The 23859-nt window shown below is 40.8% G+C and overlaps 2 protein-coding genes across 3 annotated transcripts in view; one reads left to right on the top strand and one right to left on the bottom strand.

Annotated features, from left to right (window-relative positions):
• LOC138975935 (leucine-rich repeat serine/threonine-protein kinase 1-like) overlaps positions 1-13966 on the top strand; it is a 99262-nt gene extending 85296 nt beyond the window's left edge. For both annotated transcript variants that reach the window (XM_070348706.1, XM_070348714.1), the window contains 2 exons: positions 4254-4379; positions 6130-13966. In XM_070348706.1, the coding sequence (XP_070204807.1) occupies positions 4254-4379; positions 6130-7641 (1638 nt within the window). In that variant the 3' untranslated portion in view covers positions 7642-13966. The remainder of the gene's footprint in view (positions 1-4253; positions 4380-6129) is intronic.
• Positions 13967-15774: 1808 nt separating this feature from the next.
• LOC138975947 (cytochrome c oxidase subunit 6C-like) lies at positions 15775-21001 on the bottom strand. The gene is made up of 3 exons (XM_070348726.1): positions 20633-21001; positions 17440-17561; positions 15775-16089 (listed from the first exon to the last, which is right to left on the bottom strand). Exons 2-3 carry the CDS (start codon positions 17551-17553, stop codon positions 15898-15900), a joined length of 306 nt encoding a protein of 101 aa, XP_070204827.1. The 5' UTR covers positions 17554-17561; positions 20633-21001; the 3' UTR covers positions 15775-15897.
• Positions 21002-23859: the final 2858 nt, after the last annotated feature.

Raw genomic sequence — 23859 nt, 5'->3', positions numbered from 1 at the left:
AAATTCTTATCACACAATCTTTGATCTAGGCCGTTGTAACAGGCCATTTTGACACATAGTCAGTTTTGACCGGGAGGTCATTCTGGGCTAGCTGATTTTGACTGGGTGGTCATTCTGGGCTAGCCAATTTTGACACCCCCCCCCCCCCCCCCCCCCCCCACAGTCAGTTTTGACCTCCCCTTCAAACTTCAAGAATAAGTACGTTAGGACATTTTAAAACTAAATATATGTATATGTGCACAATATTTGTTGGAAAAATGATCTAAAAAAATTAAAATTAAAAATAAAATTAAAAAAATTAAAAAATGTTGACACCTCCTTTGAAATTTCAAGAATAAGTACACTAGGACCTTTTAAAACGAAATGTACAAATGAATAAATGCATCTATGCATCTCCACAAGTTTAGGGGGGGGGGGGGGGTCATTCTGGGCTAGCCCAGAATGACCTCCCGTCAAAATCAGCTAGCCCAGATTTATGACCCCCGTCAAAACTGACTAGGCCAGTCAGTTTTGACCTCCCCTTCAAACTTCAAGAATAAGTACTTTAGGACCTTTTAAAACGAAATATATGTATATGTGCACACTATTTGTTGCAAAAATGATTTTTTTTTTAAATCGAGAAAACAAATCGGAAAAAAACTTACTTTAAAAAGAATTAAAAAAAAAAAAAATTGACGCTTCCCTTCAAACTTCAAGAATAAGTACACTAGGACCTTTTAAAACGAAATGTACGCATATATGTATGCATCTATGCATCCCCACAAGTATGTATATGTGCACACTATTTGTTTGATAAATGATTTTAACAAAAATTGGAAAAAAAATTGGAAAAAAACTTCGATTTAAAAAAAAATCATTTATCCAACAAATAGTGTGCACATATACATATATTTCGTTTTAAAAGGTCCTAAAGTTCTTATTCTTGAAGTTTGAAGGGGAGGTCAAAACTGACTGGCCTAGTCAGTTTTGACGGGGGGTCATTCTGGGCTAGCTGATTTTGATGGGAGGTCATTCTGGGCTAACCCAGAATGACTGCCCCCCCTCCCCAAACTTGTGGGGATGCATAGATGCATACATATATGCGTACATTTTGTTTTAAAAGGACCTAGTGTACTTATTCTTGAAGTTTGAAGGGAAGCATCAACATTTTTTAAAAATAATTCTTTTTAATGTAAGTTTATTTTCGATCTTTTTTTCGATTTAAAAAAAATCATTTAACCAACAAGTAGTGTGCACATATACATATATTTCGTTTTAAAAGGTCCTGAAGTACTTATTCTTGAAGTTTGAAGTGGAGGTCAAAACTGACTGGCCTAGTCAGTTTTGACCGGGGGGTCATTCTGGGCTAACTGATTTTGACGGGAGCTGGTCATTCTGGGCTAGCCCAGAATGACTGCCCCCCCCCCCCTAAGCTTATGGGGATGCCTATATAGATGCATACATATATGCGTACATTTCGTTTTAAAAGGACCTAGTGTATTTATTCTTGAAGTTTGAAGGGAAGCGTCGAAACTTTTTTTAAAATTTTTTTTTAAAGTAAGTTTATTTTCAATTTTTTTCCGATTTAGAAAAAAACACATTTATCCAACAAATAGTGTGCACATATACATATATTTCGTTTTAAAAGGTCCTAAAGTACTTATTGTTGAAGTTTGAAGTGGAGGTCAAAACTGGCTGATTTTGACGGCTAGCCCAGAATGACTGCCCCCCCCCCCTAATCTTATGGGGATGCAGAGATGCATACATATATGCGTACATTTCATTTTAAAAGGACCTTGTGTACTTATTCTTGAAGTTTGAAGGTAAGCGTCGAAACGTTTAAAAAAAAAAATATTTAAAGTAATTTTTTTCCGTTTTTTATTCCGATTTAAAAAAAAATCATTTATCCAACAAATAGTGTGCACATATACATATATTTCGTTTTAAAAGGTCCTTAAGTACATATTCTTGAAGTTTGAAGGGTCAAAACTGACTGGCCTAGTCAGTTTTGAAGGGGGGTCAGGGCGGGGATGTAGCTCTGTCGGTAGCGCGCTGGATTTGTATCCAGTTGGCCGCTGTCAGCGTGAGTTCGTCCCCACGTTCGGCAAGAGATTTATTTCTCAGAGTCAACTTTGTGTGCAGACTCTCCTCGGTGTCCGAACACCCCCGTGTGTACACACAAGCACAAGACCAAGTGCGCACGAAAAAGATCCTGTAATCCATGTCAGAGTTCGGTGGGTTATAGAAACACGAAAATACCCAGCATGCTTCCTCCGAAAACGGCGTATATGCTTCCTCCGAAAACGGCGTATGGCTGCCTAAATGGCGGGGTAAAAAATGGTCATACACGTAAAATTCCACTCGTGCAAAAAACACGAGTGTTCATGGGAGTTTCAGCCCACGAACGCAGAAGAAGAAGAAGAAGGGGGGTCATTCTGGGCTAGCTGATTTTGACACCCCCCCCCCCCCCTAACCTGGGGAGATGCATAGATGCATACATACATGCGTATGTTTTGTTTTGAGAGGTCCTAGTGTACTTTTTCTTGAAGTTGGAAGGGAAGTGTGGAAACTTTTTTTTCTTGTAATATCTTTTTTCTAACAAATATTGTCCACATTTACATTTATTTTGGTTTAGAAAGTTAAAGTACTTATTCTTGAAGTTTAAAAGGGGTGGTGGGTCAAAACTGACTGGCCTAGTCAGTTTTGACCGGGGGGTCATTCTGGGCTAGCTGATTTTGACGGGAGGTCATTCTGGGCTAGCCCAGAATGACCCCCCCCCCCCCCCCCTCAAACCTTAGTTATATGTAGTTATATACATATATATATATGCATAAATATTGTTTCTAAAGGTCTTAATGTACTCATTCTTGAAGTTTGCAGGGGGAGTCAAAATTGACAAGGGGGGAGGGTCAAAACTGACCAGCCCAGAATGACCTCCCGGTCAAAATAGGCTGATTCAAAAAAAGCTGCTACACCGGATTATGGGATTGCATTTTAGCTTAGTAACTTAAATTTTTGTTTTTGAAAATGTTCGTTCAAAATACATGTATGTCATCTTTTCAATTTTGTAAAAACTAATATTTGAAACAGAAAAGTCATATTGGTGTATTCCCTATTGCGTCCTGTATCTAAAACTATATAGTTTTGTTGTATTGTATTGAAAATTATGCTTAAAAATTAAGAAAACCGATAAATAACCACTATCTTTATTTTTGGAAAAAGACACTCAATAAAATCAACTTCTGTCTATTTCTTATCATTTTCTGATTTCAAAAATATATTGTTTCATGGTGTTTGACGTTCGAAATATGCTCAAACTTAACAAATTCAGATCGTTGAATGGAAATTATACTTCCAAGCTCCGTTCAGCCAATAAGATGATAAAAGCACGTCATTTCAAGTGTGGAACACGCACATGACGTCATACTGAAAGGTGATAAATCATGGCTTCACCTTGCCACGTTTTATTTCAAACATGGTAACAATTTTAAAGGGGTTTCTTTCTCAAATTTTTGTTTGCCCTCTGTCTGTCTCTCTATGTCTCCGTCTGTCTGACTGATTCAATTAAATGTGTAATTCCTTAGTTTTGCAAAAGTCAAACTAAGTATGATATACCTAATTAATACAGATCTCTAAATTCTTATTGTAAACTTTTGAGTTTTATTCAAAACAAATTTAATTGGTGTTTTAAACGCAATAATGGGGCATGCTGTGATGAGTAGAAGAATGTGTGTTGACGAGCAGAAAAAGCCCATCAAAGTCAAGAATCGTGTTTTTCTTTCTGTATTTTCACCTTGTAGCTTCCTAAAGACACTAAGCAACAGTGTGGTACCACTTAAAGGGCAATATCTTGAACTTTATTTTTGACCATCTGTGCAACACTTCATTGACCCATGATCTGAGCTGTTCACTCATGCAATAATTTTATGTTTTTGAAGATCAAAGGCTGTCTTTAACCTGTTCGCTGCAAGGAAATATTTGTATACAAAGCATTACCTGTATTTACCTGAAGAGTCAACATATACTGTGCCCTTGATGTATAGAAGAATACACCACAGACATTGTTTGTTTGTTGTTTTTCTTCTTCTGTTGTTGTTTATTGAACAGTTTGTTTTCCATTAATGCAAGTTACTCGGGACGTCAGCTGACATCCTACAGCCAGCGAAAGGGTTAAGAGCTAAAGGATAAATTTCAGTTTCAAGAGAGAATGCAAATAGTGGAAAAGTTGCATAACACCTGCCGAGTTTTTGATGTGGTCATCAAACTGTGTGCAGGACGGCAGCGTGGAGGTGTATGGCAGTCACTGTACGGATCTGACAAAGGGCAAGTCTAAGTTGGACAAGCTGGGAGCTGAGCCTGTGGCCATCATCCATGATAGGGACAACCCCAACAAGAAGACGGTAACCTTTGGTGATAAAGCTCACATTTTGTTACAAGATAGTTTGGAACCATCATACCTACAGACTGTTACTTGAACAATGCTTTGCATTGAGTGTAAATAAATCACTGTCATCATTTTCAGATTTCATTCATAACCAGTTGGGTAACAAAAAACAATGTTCATATGTGAAAAGTTATGGTAATGAATGGGTTTGAGCTTCAGGTGAAACAAGGATTGTCAAAGTAAAAGACAATCAGGCTTTTTATTTTTCGGCTTTGGATTCGTGTTTCCAAGGACAACAATTGTAAACATTCACCATCAAAGACTCAATCAATGTGGATAATTTCCGCGACAACTCATGGTCAATTTGCACATAATCTCAGAAATCACTAATTGCACAATGTCAATGAAAACACTCAAAACACTTAACCCGTTCGCTGCCAGTAAACAATTAATTAAGTGCATACCCAGTGCCAGGATAATTTGAGGTTGGAACAGTAATAATTTAAAAAAAATTCTAGCACACAAACTATTACAGTTAGCTGAGGACATGTTATAGGGTTTTTGTAGGAAAATGAATGCGGATTTTGATTCTGGATTGAAACTGCATCTACTGTGAATAGTATTCTTTCATTAATTACCTGTCTTTTGGTTCTGCGTGTTCTACCTGCGAGTCGGACTGCACAGCGTCAGGTTCCTGAAGTCGCTCGAGTAACTGCTGCATATCAACATCGTACTCACTGTCACAATCATTCTCGTGCTCTAAAGAATCATCTGACTGCAAATTAATATCAGAACTAGTTCCCTCATCTTCCATAATCAGCTGCAGAGCTTGCAAAGTGGTGTACGTTGTCTGTTTAGAACCACATGGCTGCTGTGGCGAAGCGTGCGACGCCATTGTTTACACGGGAAACTCCTCTCTGAGCAGCCAGTAGCAAATCGGCAATCGGAAAAAACGGTTTTCCCTATGACGTACCACGCAATTCCTTCTAAATTTAACCATCCCAACGGTTTCCGCTAACCGTTTGAAGATAGCTTACTACTTTTGATCCAGATACGGATGCAGGAAAAGTCGGAATAAGCGAGGACGTGGACGTCCTATAGCCACTGGGGATGCACTTTACGTAGGACGTCAGCTGACGTCTTACAGGCAGGGAAGAGGTTAAAAGAAAATGTAAATGCTGAAAATGTTGAACCTGCAAATATGATGGCAGATATTACATTTTTAGACTGGAAGAAAAGCGATGAACAAGTTACGTTTGACGTCACACACAAGTTAAATGTGATAACTTGAACTTCTGAAGCGCTTTGGGGCCCTGAATTGCATTCTAAAAATTACGTTCAGTATATGGCTCTCTGTCAATTATTGTTCCATACTTTTGCACTTCCTAAGTGATGACAAAAATGATGTTTGATGACGTGTTGTCAGACCAGCATTGTTTGTAGGTCCTCAGGGAGCATATCGCCTTCTGTTATATCTTTATCAACCTCGGCCTTGCATGGTCAAAGAAGATAGAAGACGATATGCTCCCCTCAGACCGACAAAACAGCTGGTCTGCCAACAAGCCATCAAATATCTTATAATATTGAATACAATGTCCTCAGTTCTTTATTTGTTTCCTAGTAGTTTTGAGGTACTGTTGGCGTGAATGTAGACTTTTCTTTAACAACGCTATGAACCTGCATTCATTTTGAAAAGACTTGAACATATTGTTTTCATAGGTAATTTTCAGTATTGACATTTATTATTTCCTCTTTTTTTGTTTCAGTTTTATCAGGGTGGTGAAGGTTTTGTATATGTGGGCCTATCCAACGGCACTGTGCAGATATTCCTGCATCATCCCTCACGGCGGGACATGGTCAGCAGCCAGTGGAAGCATCACAAAACACTGACCATCAGCACCGACTTGACTCTGCGGGCCATGTCCTTGGTGCCAGCTCAGAGAGAACTGGCGGTGGCCTGTGGTCACTCCATCATCATCGTCAGTACAGACACCCTCTTGGTGGAGAAGAGAATCTGCCTCCTCAAGCACCTTCATCCGTCTATGGAGAACAAAGTTAGTGAAGTCCACAGTTTGGTCAGGAATGAGGACACATTGTGGTGCTCCTTTCTCACCTCCCCCCTCATCTTGGAGCTGGAACTGAGCACGTGGAAAGTGTCTGGCGCTTGTTGCCTTGAAGCAGACCTAGAGGTCTTTGTCACAGACGTGAAGCTAGGGGGGAGAGGGCATGAGGAGGGAGTGTGCACTGTCTGCAGAGGGTCTTCTTTCTTTGTCCCCAGGGAATCAAAGGCTTGGTCACAAGAAGAGAAGGAATGTGACAAGCCAAAGACCGAAGAACAACCAGTCCCACCTCCTCGACCACCTGAGTGTACAAAACCACAGTCTCCTGACTACCAGCCTGGTCGCTGCTTTGGACCTAGCACAGCAGAAACTGCAAACGATCCTTCTGGGGTTCAGCTGCGCCACAAAAGCAGACCAGCTGGTCCCAAAGATGCTGATAACAAAAAGACAGACAGCATGCGATGTGATGCCAAAAAGACAGACAGCATTAACCTGGGCAAAACGGGAGATGGATACGAGTCATCCCATAGTCATGCACAGTCATCCCATAGAGAAGTCTTCTCCGATACCTCAGAAACGCCTCCTTTGCCTCCTCCCCGCCGACCTACATCTGAAAGTCCCAGAAACACTATGTCAGAAAAAGCCCCCCTCTCGCGGAAAAAGTCACACACACTACCCAACCTGTCGACACGCAGACCACCACCACCAGTGCCTGCATTACCTCCACCTCCCCCCAGACCCCCTAGACGCAGCCTGCCGTCTGAGCATGAATTTGTCCACGTACAGTCTTTGCTGGCCGTCAAGGACACGCTGTGGGTGGGAAGTAGCTGTGGTGAGATCCTAGTCATTGGAGTTAAAAAAAGAAGTTCCTTGCCAGAAGGGCAGCTCAAAAAGAGCAAAATCTCCTCTCCTTCTTCTCTGGTGGCCAGTGTTTTTAGTGCCCGAATGTCACTGAACCTCGAGTCCAAACAAATGTGCAATCTGAAATCAGTGAAAATGAACGTAGATGCAGAGATGATGGAGTCACAAGACAAGACAAAATCAGGTGGCATACAAATGATGCTGCAGGCCAGAAACTTGGTGGTTGCTGTGCGCAATGTCACACAAGCAGAAGAGACCCAGAGTGTGTCAGAGATTGCTGTCTGGGAAGCTTGTTCTGCAGAGAGAATTTCCTCTGTGCGCCATTACTGGCAGGCCCTGCATGCAATGACAGAGTGAGACTGGTAATAAGGAGAGTGATGAATATGCCATCAATTGTACACTTCTGGGGTGTGTTTTTACAACTCTTGTGCTGCATTGGTCAAGCATTGATTTGTTAATGTTTACAATGTAAACGTAACTGGGATGAAACTTTTGAAGTTACTGTGATGTGACATTCATTGGGCAGGTTGTTGCGTTTCTGTGTACTACAGCGCTGTTATGAATCCAGCACATCACATGTAAAGACCTGAAAGGCATTATATAGACCTTCACTGGATCACGCTTTGGACTACACAGTTCAGATGATGCGAGTCGTGTACGACCCATACTTTTAAAGGATTCAATGTAAAAAGTATGGGTCATACACATCCACGCCATCCGAAAAGGATGAAAGTCGCTTGTTCATTTCAATGCTTGTTATTCTCTAAGGTGCCAGGAGATTGGTTCCGTATAACTCTCACTTACTCCATTACACATGTCCTATGCATTTAGTGCGCTTACTTCCCTTTGGTTATTTGACATCCGAATAGGGATAAACTTGTTGCTGCCTCTTTGCAGAGTATGGGTCTTACACGACCCATGCCATCCGAATAGGGATAAACATAGAAAATTCCTTCCTTAATTCCATATGGGTCGCCCATGACCCACATCATCCGGACTGCTCAGTTCAAATTATGTCATTGTTCATTTGTTTGTTTACAAAGATAATCCTTCAGAAAGTGGTCGATGGGAGGATTCTATGGTGTTAGAGGATTACATGAAGCCTTAATCAAAAACTCCCAATAGTTACAAATATATGCAGACACTATTGTGTGGCTCTGGGTCGTCCACGACCCAGGAAGCATGGTGATGGATATGTGAGATTGATTTCAGATGTAGACCGAGGAGCAGCTGCTTATAAGGGTAACCGCTTCATAGTAAGGCCGGGGACTCGAGCTACATTGAAGTACAGAGCACTGTGTGTGTTAAGGGAACTGCCTGCTTCTCAAGCTAGTTTTCAGCTAAAAAAACCTGTGTTAATGTAACCGAGTGCCGAAACACCACAATCACCTTTGGAGGCGAAGTCCAATCAAACAGGATTGAGAATTTTAGAGCTTATTTCTAAGCCCTATAAAAACTGTTATGCATTCGCAAAGGAATCCATGAACATACAGAGAGACAAAAGCCGCCAGACCCCATCACAAACAGAACTCTACAATCCACAGGTGTTGCCTACTTCTAAGGCGAACAACTCTGCAGAGTCTGCTGTGAAGGGCGACGGTAATCTCCCTGTCACATTAAGTTTTAACCTGAATGTTGGCTTGGAGCAAATAGTGGTTTCCTGAGAAGGATTATTTTTCCTAGTCTTTCTTTTCTTTGCAAATGGTTCTCCATGATCACAAAGACTTGAAGTAGGTTTTGCACATATTATATTTTGAAAATTGTTATGAAGATGTATGCATCATATCAGCCACAGCATTGTAGAGACGGATATATTGAGCTTAACGAAAAGGAAGACGCAGAGCTTTGATTTGTCGCCGGTAGGGTTGCATTTACCAAGAAATGCAATTTATGGTGACTTTTTGCATTTTAACATGTTATTTGTAGAAATTTTGTTCACAATCTAAAACCTTCAGTCACATGTCCTTCTCCTATATACTGCTCCTAAACAATGAAACTCCCTCCCACATAACATTTACTACATTGATTAAGTCAACTCTGGCTTATAAAAAAAAAAAAAGCCCCCAAAAAGCTATACATTGTGTGTGTATGTGTGCTTAAGAATGATGATTCCATGTGGACTGAACATTTATGTATTGTCTTTTCAAGGCATGTTTTTTAGCATTTCCAAGTTGTGCGTGTTTATGTATATTTTATAATGCTCTGATTATGTTTAAATGGTCTCTGCAATGTACAGCCTCCCGGTGTGAGCGGCCACCGGACATGTTCAAACAGATTTGCCTGACAGAGAGTGTTTTTAAACAATGATTGCACCCTCTCAAGGGAAAAGTCCAAGGCTTTCAAGTTTGTGAAATAACCGCACAATGATTGCACCCACTCAAAGGAAAAATCCAAGGCTTTTATGTTTGTGAAAAAGTCCAAGGCTTTCAAGTTTGTGAAATAACCCCACAATGATTACACCCTCTTAACCTTCGCCGGTGGTCGTGGGTCTGTGTGGACCAAGAAAGGTGTTTAATTGCAAATACAGTGAAACCCGGCTATATTGAAGTGGCACGGGACCCGGGAAGACCTTCAATATAGCCGGAACTTCAATATAGGCAATTCTCGGTTATATTGAATTTCCCTCCTTGTTCCTTCAGAAATTCAATATAACCGAACTTTTTTTCATTATACGTTCTTATTTCCGTGTCCACACATTGCGTTTGATGTGAGATATATTCCCATTAATCTTTCACCTGTTGGCTGTTGTTCTTCGAGCCTCCTTGCTTTTTTCTGCACACACACACACACTCACACACACACAAACCATATTCCTCAGCTACTTCTGGATTCCTTTCTTTTTTTGCAGCCAGTTTCCAGCTTGTGAATAAGCTCGATTTTTCTTTTAATTGTCAGACTCACCCTTTTTACATTTAGTCAAATTTTGACTAAATGTTTTAACATAGAGGGGGAATCGAGACGAGGGTCGTGGTGTATGTGTGTGTGTGTGTGTGTGTCTGTCTGTCTGTCTGTGTGTGTGTGTGTAGAGCAATTCAGAGTGAACTACTGGACCGATCTTTATGAAATTTGACATGAGAGTTCCTGGGTATGATATCCCCGGATGTTTTTTTCATTTTTTGGATAAATGTCTTTGACGACGTCATATCCGGCTTTTTGTAAAAGTTGAGGCGGCACTGTCACACCCTCATTTTTCAATCAAATTGATTGAAATTTTGGTCAAGCAATCTTCGACAAAGGCTGGACTTTGGTATTGCATTTCAGCTTGGAGGCTTAAAAATTAATTTATGACTTTGGTAATTAAAAATTCGAAAATTGTAATTAAAATTATTTTTTTATGAAATGATCCAAATTTACGTTTATCTTAGTCTTCATCAATTTCTGATGCCAAAAGAATATAAATATGTTATATTCGGATTAAAAACAAGCTCTAAAAAAAAATAAAAAATAAAAAATAAAAATTATGATTAAAATTAAATTTCCGAACTCGATTTAAAAACAATTTCATCTTATTCCATGTCGGTTCCTGATTCCAAAAACATATAGATATGATATGTTTGGATTAAAAACACGCTCAGAAAGTTAAAGCGAAGAGAGGTACAGAAAAGCGTGCTTTGCAGCACAGCCCAACCACTACCGCGCTAAACAGGCTCGTTAATTTCACTGCCTTTTGTACAAGCGGCGGACTACGGTCATTGTGAAAAAAATGCAGTGCGTTCAGTTTCATTCTGTGAGTTCGACAGCTTGACTAAATGTTGTTATTTCGCTTTACGCGACTTGTTTGTTTTGCAGCCATTTTTGCTAGTGTACAAAGGGAAACTACTCGCATGAACAAGAGAAATTAAGTCGGGGAGATCTACGCACCACAAGACTACATGGCGTAGCTGTCAGAGGCCCGCGGCATTGTTAGACTGTAATTGTTATCAGAGACCTCCTGACTCGAAAGTTGATGCTGATCTGGCCTCTCCCCTTCCTCAACTGATTGCGCTGACAGAGGCGTGTCATATCATTCGGCGCCCGCGCAGTCATTGTTCTTAAAAATAAAAAGTTAAACAAATCTTTGGAGCAAACATTTAATATAGCCAGGTAAAAACGTCCCGTGGGCTGAAGGAAAAATATGCATACCCTTCTGTAGACGCCGTGGGGCCGTGCGGACCCACGACGTCTACAGAAGGGTATGCACGTTTTTCTTTCTTTGAGAAACATGGGTCCACACGGCCCCGTGTGTAGTCGATAACCCGGCCTGGCGAAGGTTAAAGGAAAAGTCCAAGGTTTTAGAGTTTGTGATATAAACGCAAAAAATCTAAAGTTAATGGTTAATCGATATCAGTCAAAAACTCTATTTAAAACAGTGTTTATTTAATCCTTTTTTTGTGCTAGACCCACCATTATCAATTGGTCGCGTACATGACTTTCGGTGCCGTGATGTCTAAGCGGTACAAGGCTTTGTTTGTTATGCAGGCTAGCTTTATAGTTGCCACTATGTTTCTGGCCTTTCTTCCCAGCTTATTACAAATATTCCCTGATAACATAAACCCTCTCATTTTTTCGCTTTACAAAAGTTACATTTGTCATAATTTGAAGCATTAGAAGCACATACTTCAACAAATAACTGGTTTCGCTCAGATGAATTTTTAGTCAAAGTGGTGAAGGCAGAAGTGATAAAAACACTGAGCAACTATGCCTGTTTGATATGTAATAGCAAAATCTCGTCATGCTTTTATCTCTTTGCTGTCTGTAAATGCTACTTGCATAAAGAATTTCTGACATACATGGTGTCAAGGGGAAATTTCATGTGCATGGTACAGGGGACTTCCACTAAATCGCGGTCCACTAAATCGCGAATTCGGGTATATCGCGACGACCTCTTGGCCCCCCTAAAAAATAGGACCAACCAGGCGTTAACCTTTAAAAACAAAAACAAAACTTGTTTTTTTTAAACTTTTTGTTGTTGTGTCTGCCGTTTCGTTTTTGCTTTGTGAAGACGCACATTTTTTCTTGTGGACTTGTACAGCACGCCTCAAACTTCACACGTTTGTGGTTGACCATCATTTATTGTCTGCTGTGCAGTCTAGCATGCCGATTTAGGACTTGTGTCCATTTAATTGCTGTGGCCAGGTGTTTCCTCAGCTACTAACCGACACCTAGGCACCAGTAACTTCTTATTGAGAACATAGACCTAGACCAGTACAGTTGAACCAGGTGATAAGAGTAAGAGAGAGAGGGGGGAGGGGGGGTTGGAAACAACTGGTGCATATCAACTCCAACTAGAACTAACAGAAGACAGACAGACCTGTACCAACTGACACTATACACCGGCCTCTCATACAACACCAAGAAAAACTCGGACAGTATTCATCCCATTCAAATTCTTGTTCACATGAAAAAAAAACAAGACATTAAACCATCTAAAAAAATCTTCTTCTTTTTTTTTGTTGCCGCGGACTCCCCTCCTTTACCCAAAGTTTCGCGAATCGGATATATCGCGATCTCAAATCTTAGACCCCAAAGACCGCGATATAGTGGAAGTCTACTGTAGTAGAATAAGGGGATAATTATGATGAGTCTCTAAATCCTTCGTCAATTGGTGCTGGCGGGTGAGCCGATTGACCTATATGCATAGCTATGAAAGCTCATGGGTTTTAGAGATGGACGCAAGAACTGTGTGAGGCTATCACCCTTGTGTTTCGTCCAGCAGGTGGTGGGCTTTGTGTGAATATTGTGAGGTCAGAGCGCGACTGGAAAGAGATGCGACTGGAGAGAGATGAGATATGTTTTGTTACATTTAGTCAAGTTTTGACATAGACGGCGAATCGAGACAAGGGTGGTGGGGCGTATGTGTGTGTGTGTTGTATTTGTGTGTGTGTGTGTGTGTCTGTGTAAAGCCATTCCAAGAAAACTACTCGACAGATCTTCATGAAATTTACATACAAATTCTTCCAGATGATATATTCCCACACCATTTTTTCAATAAATTTCTTTGATGTCATATCCGGCTTTTGGTGAAAGTTGAGGCTGCACTGCCACACCCTCATTTTTAAAATAAAATAATTGACATTTTGGTAAAGCAATTTTCAACGAAGCCCAGTCCCTCATACTTTATTTTGTAATTGTTGTGCTTACGTTTTCTTTCTTATCAAACACACACACACTCTCTGGATCTCTCTCTCCTTTCCTTGATCTTTCTTTTATGCATATGATTTTCATTTGTCCTCTAGAATGAAAATGTTGTGTTTCTGCATATATGAGAAGCCTGTTGAATGTATAAGATATTTGATTGAAGCCGATTTGTAACAGCAGATGGTTTTGTGGTGGCAATGGCCGCGAGTTGAGCAGGAGTTGTTTTTGTGGGTTGTTGTGGGCATGGATTTTTCGTTTGATATCAGCGTATGATATACGCTTTGATAGTTCTTTCCCTGGGGTATCAAGAGAGAAGTGTTTTTGTGACATTACTGCTCTGCGAGATAGTTAGAGAAACAGTTTGTAGATTTTTCTAGCCTTTGAGGACTTTTAGGTCATGCCCGATTTTTATATTTAAAGACTTGGACAATGTTGTATGTGAAGAAGCAGATACTGTGTTTAAGCCAACTTGAAGTTGAATTTTGTATGGATATATTTTCTGTGAATAATCCCATGTGTGTTTTCATGATTGTCTTCTTAGATTGAATACAAACTTGGAGCTTTACTTGACTCTTGTTGAGTTGATATTATGTTTGTCTGTTCGTCTTGTCTTATGTTTACGGTAATTGCCATTGCCATGCTGACCAATGTCTTTCAGACACGTATGCACCATAATACCTTAGGCTTAGACACATAGAGTTAAAGTTTAAGTGAAGCTACTACCGCTCAGCTTTACGATAAGAATAGTGTTTAGGTTTTTAGTTTTGTGTTATGTTATATGAAGTCTTATATCACGCGCGTATCTCCAGACTCGGACTCAAGGCGCAGGGATCTATTTATGCCGTGTGAGATGGAATTTTGTACACAATACATCACGCATTCACATCGACCAGCAGATCGCAGCCATTTCGGCGCATATCCTACTTTTTGCGGCCTATTATTCCAAGTCACACGGGTATTTTGGTGGACATTTTTTATCTATGCCTATACAATTTTGACAGGAAAGACCCTTTTGTCAATCATGGGATCTTTAACGTGCACACCCCAATGTAGTGTACACGAAGGGACCTCGGTTTTTCGTCTCATCCGAAAAACTAGCACTTGAACCCACCACCTAGGTTAGGAAAGGGGGGAGAAAATTGCTAACGCCCTGACCCAGGGTCGAACTCGCAACCTCTCGCTTCCGAGCGGAAGTGCGTTACCACTCGGCCACCCAGTCTGTGCAGACATGAGAATTTTTTTTTGAAATGAAAAATGAAAATGAAATGAAAAATGGAAGTGAACTTTTGTCAGAGGACTGAGAGACATGCTTTATTTCGGACTGCTGCATACGTTACAACTTCCAGGACTTTAGTTTGTGATTTGATTCCAAGGATGGGTGGTGTTGCTAACAGTGGTTCCAACGAAGTCAGTCATATTAAGTGTTTATAGTGTAGTGCTGGACTGTGTTTTTCTGTGTGCTAAGGAGGTATTTGTCACTATCATTGGTATGATTTTCTTATTTTATTCAATGGCAAAATGTTAAAGACACGCAGTTTCTTTTGAGCTCAGTGAGTTGTTTGAGCGTGTTGTCATCATCCCATATTTTCATGTGACAATGCGTGGCTGAGTGTGTAGACATGCATGTTTGAGTGTGTGGAATCCTGGTATACAGAAAAACCAATATTAAACCACTGATCAAAATGCCATGATGCAATACATTCTGCTGAACAGGTGCTTAAAGCGTCCTTTCCCATCTGTCACTCGCTCTAAAACACAATATACCTTCGGTACCACCATCTCTCACATAAACTTCTCTCTCTTTCTCTTCCCCCCCCCCCCCCCTCTCTCTCTCTCACACACACAAACACATATATGTATGTGCACTGAAGTGTAAACAATCAGTATAGTCACCATTAATATTGAAACACACACACACACACCCACTATGTTTAGACTATTTTTCAGCCTTAGTAAACATATAGCTCTTTGAGCGTTGTATCTGTATATCTGTCTCTGTGTCTGTGACTTACTTACGACTGACTTACGACTGATCTTTACTTTGTTGTGTCGGATAAACAAATGAAAGTCATTCAATATAGATAGTGATACAGCACAAATGCAAGTGTGTGTGTGTGTGTGTGTGTGTGTGTGTGGTCTGGTCTGGTCTGGTCTCTCTCTCTCTCTCTCTTTTAATTTTTAATTTTTCAATTTTATCATTGTGTGTCTGTGCGTCCCAAGGACAGATTGTAAGAAAAGGCATAGCCTTAAATCTTAATCCTTGTTAAATAAAGTTCAATTCAATTCAATTCTCTCTCTCTCTCTCTCTCTGTCTCTCTCTCTCTCTCTCTCTCTCTCTCTCTCTAAAACATAACCCATGTGCTGCAAATGATAAACGTTTTGGCAAGTTCTCTGCTGAAACTTCATTGCAAAACAAATGTCAAGTCAGATAACAAACAACACAAAGGAACACTTTGGTTTGATGTGGAAGGGTCAAACTGATGCAGTCCTCCAGAACTAGTGTTCTCCGGGGCTCCCATCTTCCCGGACAGACTTGAAGACACCAGCGTTCTTCATCCTCTCAAAGTCTGCCTCAGGGTCATAGGTACGGTAGAACTCCAGGTAACGGTTACGGCGCGCCGAGACCATTCCAATCCTATAGGCCACTGTCGTGATGACCACAAACACAGCGGCTCCAATGGCATGTTGCTACAGGACAAAAAAGGAAAGCGTAAAAACGACGCCCCCTCAACGTTCATTTAACCCTCATGGCTCTGGGTGACTCAGGCACCCACACTACCATTAACTGCCACATAATTTTGTTGTTGACTCACCTGAGTAATCTGTGAGTTTTAGTAATGAGCAGTGTCAGGCCGCCCGTGGACAACAAACTTTTAAGGTTCAGGTTATCTCTGATGCTTTTGAAGCTAGAGCTTTGAAACTTTGCATACTTCTAGGGTTTGATGATCTCCTGTCTTGACCCCAGTTTAGTTGACCCTCGTGGGGTCACAGCGGGATTGTGTTCGATTCATACAAACTTAACGTTGACATTTGAAACTTTGCACACTTCAAGGGTTTGATGATCTGCCGATATGACCTTAGTTTGATTCACCCTCGTTGCGGTCACAGCGGGGTCATGTTCATTAAACCTTTAAGTTCGGGTTTTTCTCAGATATTTTGGGAGCAAAAGCCTCCAAATTTCATACAATTGTAGGTGTTGATAATAAGCAAACATAACCAAAATGAAGCTTGTTTTTGTCAAATTTCAGAGTGTGTGTGCGTGCGTGTGTGTGTGTGTGGTGTGGTGTGGTGTGGTGTGTGTGTGTGTGACCTCAGTTGCATGCAGGCTGCTTCAACTCTTACGTTTTTGCCTCTTTGATCTTTGATCTTTTTGCGGGGGAGCACCCTTCTTCATAGGTCTTTTTTTGTTTGTTAACCAAATGTTATACTGATGTTTCTTCTTTAAATACACGTATATCATCTAGGTGCCCTTTATAGAGAGCGAGCATTTTCCAAAGACTTTATTTTGGGTGCGGATCGGACACCTCGTCATGGCGCTGGACCTAACTTTTAAAATCTAAATAAGAAATTGACAGTTTGTGAGACAAACATTGTTAAGCTGAAATGTTATGCTTTATTTGTTGAGTAATTTGTTCTCGCATCTTATCTAAATGCAGACACGACGACAAACTAACAAAATAACAAACACAGAAACAAACAAACAGACTGAGTGAAAACGTATGCACCCCAGTACAGGCCTGAAAGTGGCGAGTATTTTACTCGCCATGGCGAGTAGAATCATGTAACTGGCGAGTAGAAACGTCCATCTACTCGCCAAATGCGAGTAAAGTTGCTGAAACAAATTGTTGGTTTGGTTATTAAAGTTTGCTCTCTGGCTAGTACATTTTCAGAATCACTAGCCAAAGGCTAGTACGCAAATTGTTTTTACTTTCAGGGCTGTAGTATATTATTATAGCACCCCAAATATACGGGGGTGTAACCATGTTCCAAATCAAACAGAAAGTAATGTTCCAAATCAAACAGAAAGTAATGAGGTACCCTCAGCTGTCGCATAAGCAAGCCGCGGAGTTGAGGTCTGCTAGGTCCTGTGGGTCCGGCCGACGCAGTCTTCGGAGGTGGTGGCTGGCGTTCGTCAACATTCACTCCAAACATCGTCACTCCTGTTGTCCAACACAATCATCCCGATCAATTGTGTGGGGTTCTTATTCATTTGTTGATTTTACCGCTCGACACGAATTGACAACGAAAATAGCCAGAATGTTAAAATGGACAACATTCGAGAGAGAAAACAAAACAACTGGGGGTGTTTATGCGCTGTGGAAGTGAACGTGAGTAAAGTTATAAGCACACGAAAAGCGTCACAGTGTAAGACTAGGCTAAGCCTAAAACCTCTATTGTATCCTTAGTGTATAAAAGATAAGTCAGTCAGACAGTGAACAAATGAGCCACGACTATATGTGCATGTTGTCCAAAGACAACAAATGCAGTTAGTCAAATGACTCAAATTTGTCACAAAATGAATCAGAAATAAAGGTATTCTTAGCGGATTATGACTTTATTCAGTTATTCTGCAGAAAAACAGAAATGCTGCAGAAAAAAACGTTTTTTCTGCAGCATTTCTGAATAATGGCATCATCCGCCGAAGCATAGTTTTTTTCTGCAGCAAAACTGTTTTTTCGCTGCATACTGTCAGGGCTTACACAAAAACTAAAAAGTTAAAAAACCTGAAACTGTGAAAGGCCAGGCTCCACGGCGGCGGCAGGGCCAATGGCCCGCTAGGGGGTCTGGGGTGCAACGTTTGTGTGTATAGTGTGCGTGTTTAGGAAAATATAAATAATTCTATATAAAGCCCCAGCTTTCAAAAAAAACTTTCACAAAAAGCCGGATATGACGTCATCAAAGACATTTATTGAAACAAGAAGGGCAAAGCCCATACGACTCACATGCTTGACCTTGACCTTTACAGCAATGACATCATACACTAAGAACTGCTTTACACATTTTTCCTACCAAAATACATGTGACCTTGACCCAAGGTCAAGGTCATCCAAGGTCATGCAACACAAAGCTGTTAATTCAAGACATAGGAAGTACAATGGTGCTTATTGGCTCTTTCTACCATGAGATATGGTCACTTTTAGTGGTTCACTACCTTATTTTGGTCACATTTCATAAGGGTCAAAGTGACCTTGACCTTGATCATATGTGACCAAATGTGTCTCATGATGAAAGCATAACATGTGCCCCACATAATTTTTAAGTTTGAAACAGTTATCTTCCATAGTTCAGGGTCAAGGTCACTTCAAAATATGTATACAATCCAACTTTGAAGAGCTCCTGTGACCTTGACCTTGAAGCAAGGTAAACCAAACTGGTATCAAAAGATGGGGCTTACTTTGCCCTATATATCATATATAGGTGAGGTATTGAATCTCAAAAACTTCAGAGAAAATGGGAAAAATGTGAAAAATAGCTGTTTTTTAGGCAACATTTATGGCCCCTGCGACCTTGACCTTGAAGCAAGGTCAAGATGCTATGTATGTTTTTTGGGGCCTTGTCATCATACACCATCTTGCCAAATTTGGTACTGATAGACTGAATAGTGTCCAAGAAATATCCAACGTTAAAGTTTTCCGGACGGACGGACGTCCGGACGGACGGACGGACGGACGACTCGGGTGAGTACATAGACTCACTTTTGCTTCGCATGTGAGTCAAAAATGAGAAAAAAAACGTCTGGGGATAAATTATACCCAGGAACTCTCATGTGACATTTTATGAAGATCGGTCCGGTAGTTTTCTCTGAATCGCTCTGTACACACACACACACACACACAAACACACACGCACCTAGGGAGACAAGCCTCGCTCTCCGCTCTCGTTGAAACATTCAGTCATTAAGCTTACTTGACTGAATTTAAAAAATAGATTCACACACACAAAAATCCCACTCAGCATAGAAAACAGTCAGTCTGTTGTGTGGATTATTTTGGATTTAGTCAAAGTGGATAGATACTATTCTCCCGAACAAACGCTGTGTCAAGAGCTGGGGTGATTGACCACTTACGTGCGGAGAGGGAGATAACACATTTAACAATACCTTCCTTTCCTGGTGTAAACAATCGTTTACCAAACAGGAATAACAGCATCTCTCAATTTGGGGATGTATGCATATTTCACAGCTTTGTAGAAATTGAAATGAATAAAGTTTGCATCTGTCACCTATAATGTAAATCTGTGTTGTTATTGTTTGTTTGTGAGTTTTTTTCCTTTCAAATCCGCCTCTCCAGAGGTTCACTTTTTCTTTTTGTTCTTATTCTTAATATACTTTTTTTTTTTAAATGTGTGTCCAGGTGGAAGGACGCTTTCTTCTGAGCCGATAGTAATGCAACTGATAGTTTCCGCGTCAAGATGGGTGTCTTCACGCGGCTGGCAGTGCCCATGTAAGAACGTTGCGATAAGATTTACAGAAACGTTGCAACTATGAACTTTGCTATTAAGCAAGACTTCACAACCTTTGCGATCGAAAAAAGAAGGTCGCATTCATATATATATCGACTCCTCTGTAATCTGTTGTTTCCTATGTTGACAAGAAAACGTGTGCTTCACTTCAAGGCAAGCGTATGCATGTGTGTGTATAGTGTGCGTGTTTTGGACAATTCTAATGATATCTAAGGCCAAAAAAAAAAATTGTCTGTTTAGGGTAACATGACCAAAAAAAGTAGGGTCGGTAGGTAGGTAAAGTTGTTTTTTTTTTTTTTTTTTTTGTGTGTGTAAATGCTATGTTGGCTGAACATTCACTTCTTATATTTGATGAATACATGTTTCAAAACTAACGTATAAATAAAACAGAGAGAAAGGGAGAGAAAGAAACGCCAAATGTCTCTTTTTAGCATTTTTACCTCTTTTTTTTCTTCTTTTTTTTTTGAAATCAAAAAAAAGTTTTTGGGTCGGCGCCAAATCGATAGGGTCGGTCGGGTTACCCTAAACAGACAATTTTTTTTTGTTGGCCTAAACATGTAATTATGCGTGTTTTGGAGAAATGGCTAGTAACGGTTTTGCGGTCATTTTTTGGTCAGTGGATGCGAAGTTTGCGTGGATGAAGTTTTGATCTTTGTACATACTACACATTTCATTTGTCGGGCAAGACATGTTCCCGTTCTCGTTAAACAGAATATGAACAGTTAAATATAATCGTATACCTAATAATGAGTAGGCATAAAGTACTCACGTCTTCAGATAAAATTTAAAACTGATGCGCTAAAGACTTACAGCCGAAAGGGACTGAACTCTCGCTGTCTTGTTTGTATGTAGAAAGTAATGTCCCTTGTCAATTAAAAAAAAAAGATGTGATCCTGCCATTCTCTTTTTCTACAAACAAACACACTCAAAAACAACACAAATAAAGTACACGCGCGCGCAAGTCACATATTCTTATAAGTTCTCCAGATTTATTTGTTTCTCATTTTATTTCACGCAGGAATAACAAAAAAGTTCAAATAGGCTAAACAAGCTAAAGCAGTGTCTTATTCCAAGTGTAGGCCTACACACAACACCCGGAGTCAAAAATGTGAATCCACTTCCTTTTAGGATCTCTACAGCTCCCCTACGCTTCCATCAGGCTTCACGGACTGGAACACGCCAGCGCTCTTCATCCTTTGGAAATCCTTCTGAGCATCGTAGGTCTTGTAGAAGTCCAGGTACTTCTGCTTTCTTCTTTCGGCAAAACCATATTTCCATAGGAGGGTCATGGAAATGGCGAAAGCAAATCCTATTGCGGCATTCACCTGCAAAAAATGAGAACGAATCGCCAAAATATTAAGCTACTTTTGTCGGCTTACACATACTGCTCTCTCTCTCTCTCTCTCTCTCTCTCTCTCTCTCTCTCTCTCTCTCTCTCTCTGTCTCTCTCTCTCTCTCTATGTGTCTCTCTCTCTCTCTCTCTCTCTCTCTCTCTCTCTCTCTCTCTCTCTCTCTCTCTCAATGAGAGAAAAATAAGTTACCCTCAATGGGCGAGGGCCGGATGAAAAAAAGCATGTTTACGTTGCTTATTCTGTTACCCTCGATAAATAAAGTTCAATTCAATTCAATCCAATTCTCTCTCTCTCTCTCTCTCTCTCTCTCTCTCTCTCTCTCTCTCTCTCTCTCTCTCTCAGTCTCTCTCTCAGTCTCTCTCTCTCTCACACACACACACACACACATACATACACACACACAAACAGATGCGCCCGCGTACGTACACACACACACACACACACACACACACACACACACACACACACACACACACACACACACCTCTCAAAATATTGAGTTTGATTTGATTTGATTTGATTTGATTTGATCTCTCTCTCTCTCTCTCTCTCTCTCTCTCTCTCTCTCTCTCTCTCTCTCTCTCTCTCTCTCCCTCGATAAATAAAGTTCAATTCAATTCAATCCAATTCTCTCTCTCTCTCTCTCTCTCTCTCTCTCTCTCTCTCTCTCTCTCAGTCTCTCTCTCTCACACACACACACACACACATACATACACACACACAAACAGATGCGCCCGCGTACGTACACACACACACACACACAAACACCTCGAAAAATTGAGTTTGATTTGATTTGATTTGATTTGATATCTCTCTCTCTCTCTCTCTCTCTCTCTCTCTCTCTCTCTCTCTCTCTCTCTCTCTCTCTCTCTCAGTCTCTCTCTCTATCTCTCTCTCTCTCTCTTGCCTTATACTACGTCTGTGGACAGAATTAGCCTACTTCATAATTTCGCTTACAAATGAATGCCAAGTCTCATCTTCTCTCTCTCTCTCTCTCTCTCTCTCTCTCTCTCTCTCTCTCTCTCTCTCACACACACACACACACACACACATACATACACACACACAAACAGATGCGCCCGCGTACGTACACACACACACACACACACCCTCTCTCTCTCTCTCTCTCTCTCTCTCTCTCTCTCTCTCTCTCTCTCTCTCTCTCTCTCTCTCTGTCATTCTCTCTCTCTCTCTCTCTCTCTCTGTCTCTCAGTCTCTCTTTGTCTCTCCTTCGCGGTCTGTGTCTGTCTGTATGTCTCTGTCTGTCTGTCTGTCTGTCTGTCTGTCTCTCTGTCTGTCTGTCTCTCTGTCTCTGTCTCTGTCTCTCTCTCTCTCTCTCTCTCTCTCTCTCTCTCCCTCTCATTATACAATTTTCGCTGAATATACATACGAGAGCCAACTGAGAAGTACTGCGCCCGACCAGGAAGGAATAAACTTAGACATTCAAAACTTGGCATGAATTAAGAAAGGTTCTTATGAACATTTCATGCAAAATATTACGTATTTTCACCGGTTAGTTTGTGTGCCTTGGTTTCTCAAAAACAACCATACCCCACCGTTTACCCCACAATGGAGAAAACTAACAAAGAGCAGAGATCCAATATTTGCGAAGAAAAATGTTTTGCCCACTGGAAATTCAACCGTTTAGGATGACAAACCGTGTTGAAGACCACCAACGGTCACAACTCAAGAAACCGTTGATGTTGTCTGCGCACTAGTGATGCAAAATTACCCAATGGGCATTTATTACATTGCTGATACACTTGGCATCTCACATGAGAGAATTTGGAGTATTATGTGCAGAAAGCTGTCCACGAAGACAGTTTAAGCAAGTAAGGTCCTCAAACTTCTACACCAAAACAGAAGCACTTCAGATTTGACATGGCATGCGACATTTTACGCCTATTTGGGGCAGTTCCGGAGAATTTTATGTCCCGATTTGTTTCTGATGATGAAACTAGGGTACATCAATTTCAGACTGAAACCAAGTAGCCGTTTATCTAGTAGGGGCACTTAGGTTATTCCCCACTAAAGAAGGTAAGGGTCCTCTCACCTGAAAAAGGTGATGGCAACAGGGTTTTTTGGATACAGAGGGGTTTTTCCTGTTGGTCTAAGTTCCAAAAGATGAGACAGTAACCAGTGAATTCTATTTCATACTTCTGAGACAACTAAGGGAGCATATATCAAGGCTAAACACCGAGGAACGCTCCGCGAAGGGGTGTCGTTTTGTTAAGGCAACGCCCCTGTCCGAGAGTCCTTGGTTTATATGGCAACAAATCATGAATGCGGCTTGGAGATCGTTAAACCATCCGCTGTATCCGCCAGATTTGACATCCTCAAACTATGATATGTTTACAAACATGAAGAAGTACCTCAGGGGTGAGTACTACGAAACGGACAATGACGTCATGACAGCCTTTGAGGACTTCGTACGGTTGCAATACAAACGCTTCTGCAGCAACGGCAATACGGCTCTGAGGCACAGGTGGAACAAGTGTGTGGAGGTCCGGAGGGACAATGTTGAAATGTAAACTTGTTCTAGTCTCGTGGGTCAACTCCTTCCTAGTCGGGCTTGATACTATTCAGTTGACCATCGTATAAGTACTTTCTACGATGCTGGTCTCATATGGGGGTCCCTCTGTTT

This window comes from Littorina saxatilis, linkage group LG1 (genome assembly GCF_037325665.1).
Source record: "Littorina saxatilis isolate snail1 linkage group LG1, US_GU_Lsax_2.0, whole genome shotgun sequence".
NCBI classification, from domain to species: domain Eukaryota; kingdom Metazoa; phylum Mollusca; class Gastropoda; order Littorinimorpha; family Littorinidae; genus Littorina; species Littorina saxatilis.
The sequence above is the reverse complement of the archived record's forward strand: the minus strand, read 5'-3'. Positions and strand labels throughout refer to the sequence as shown.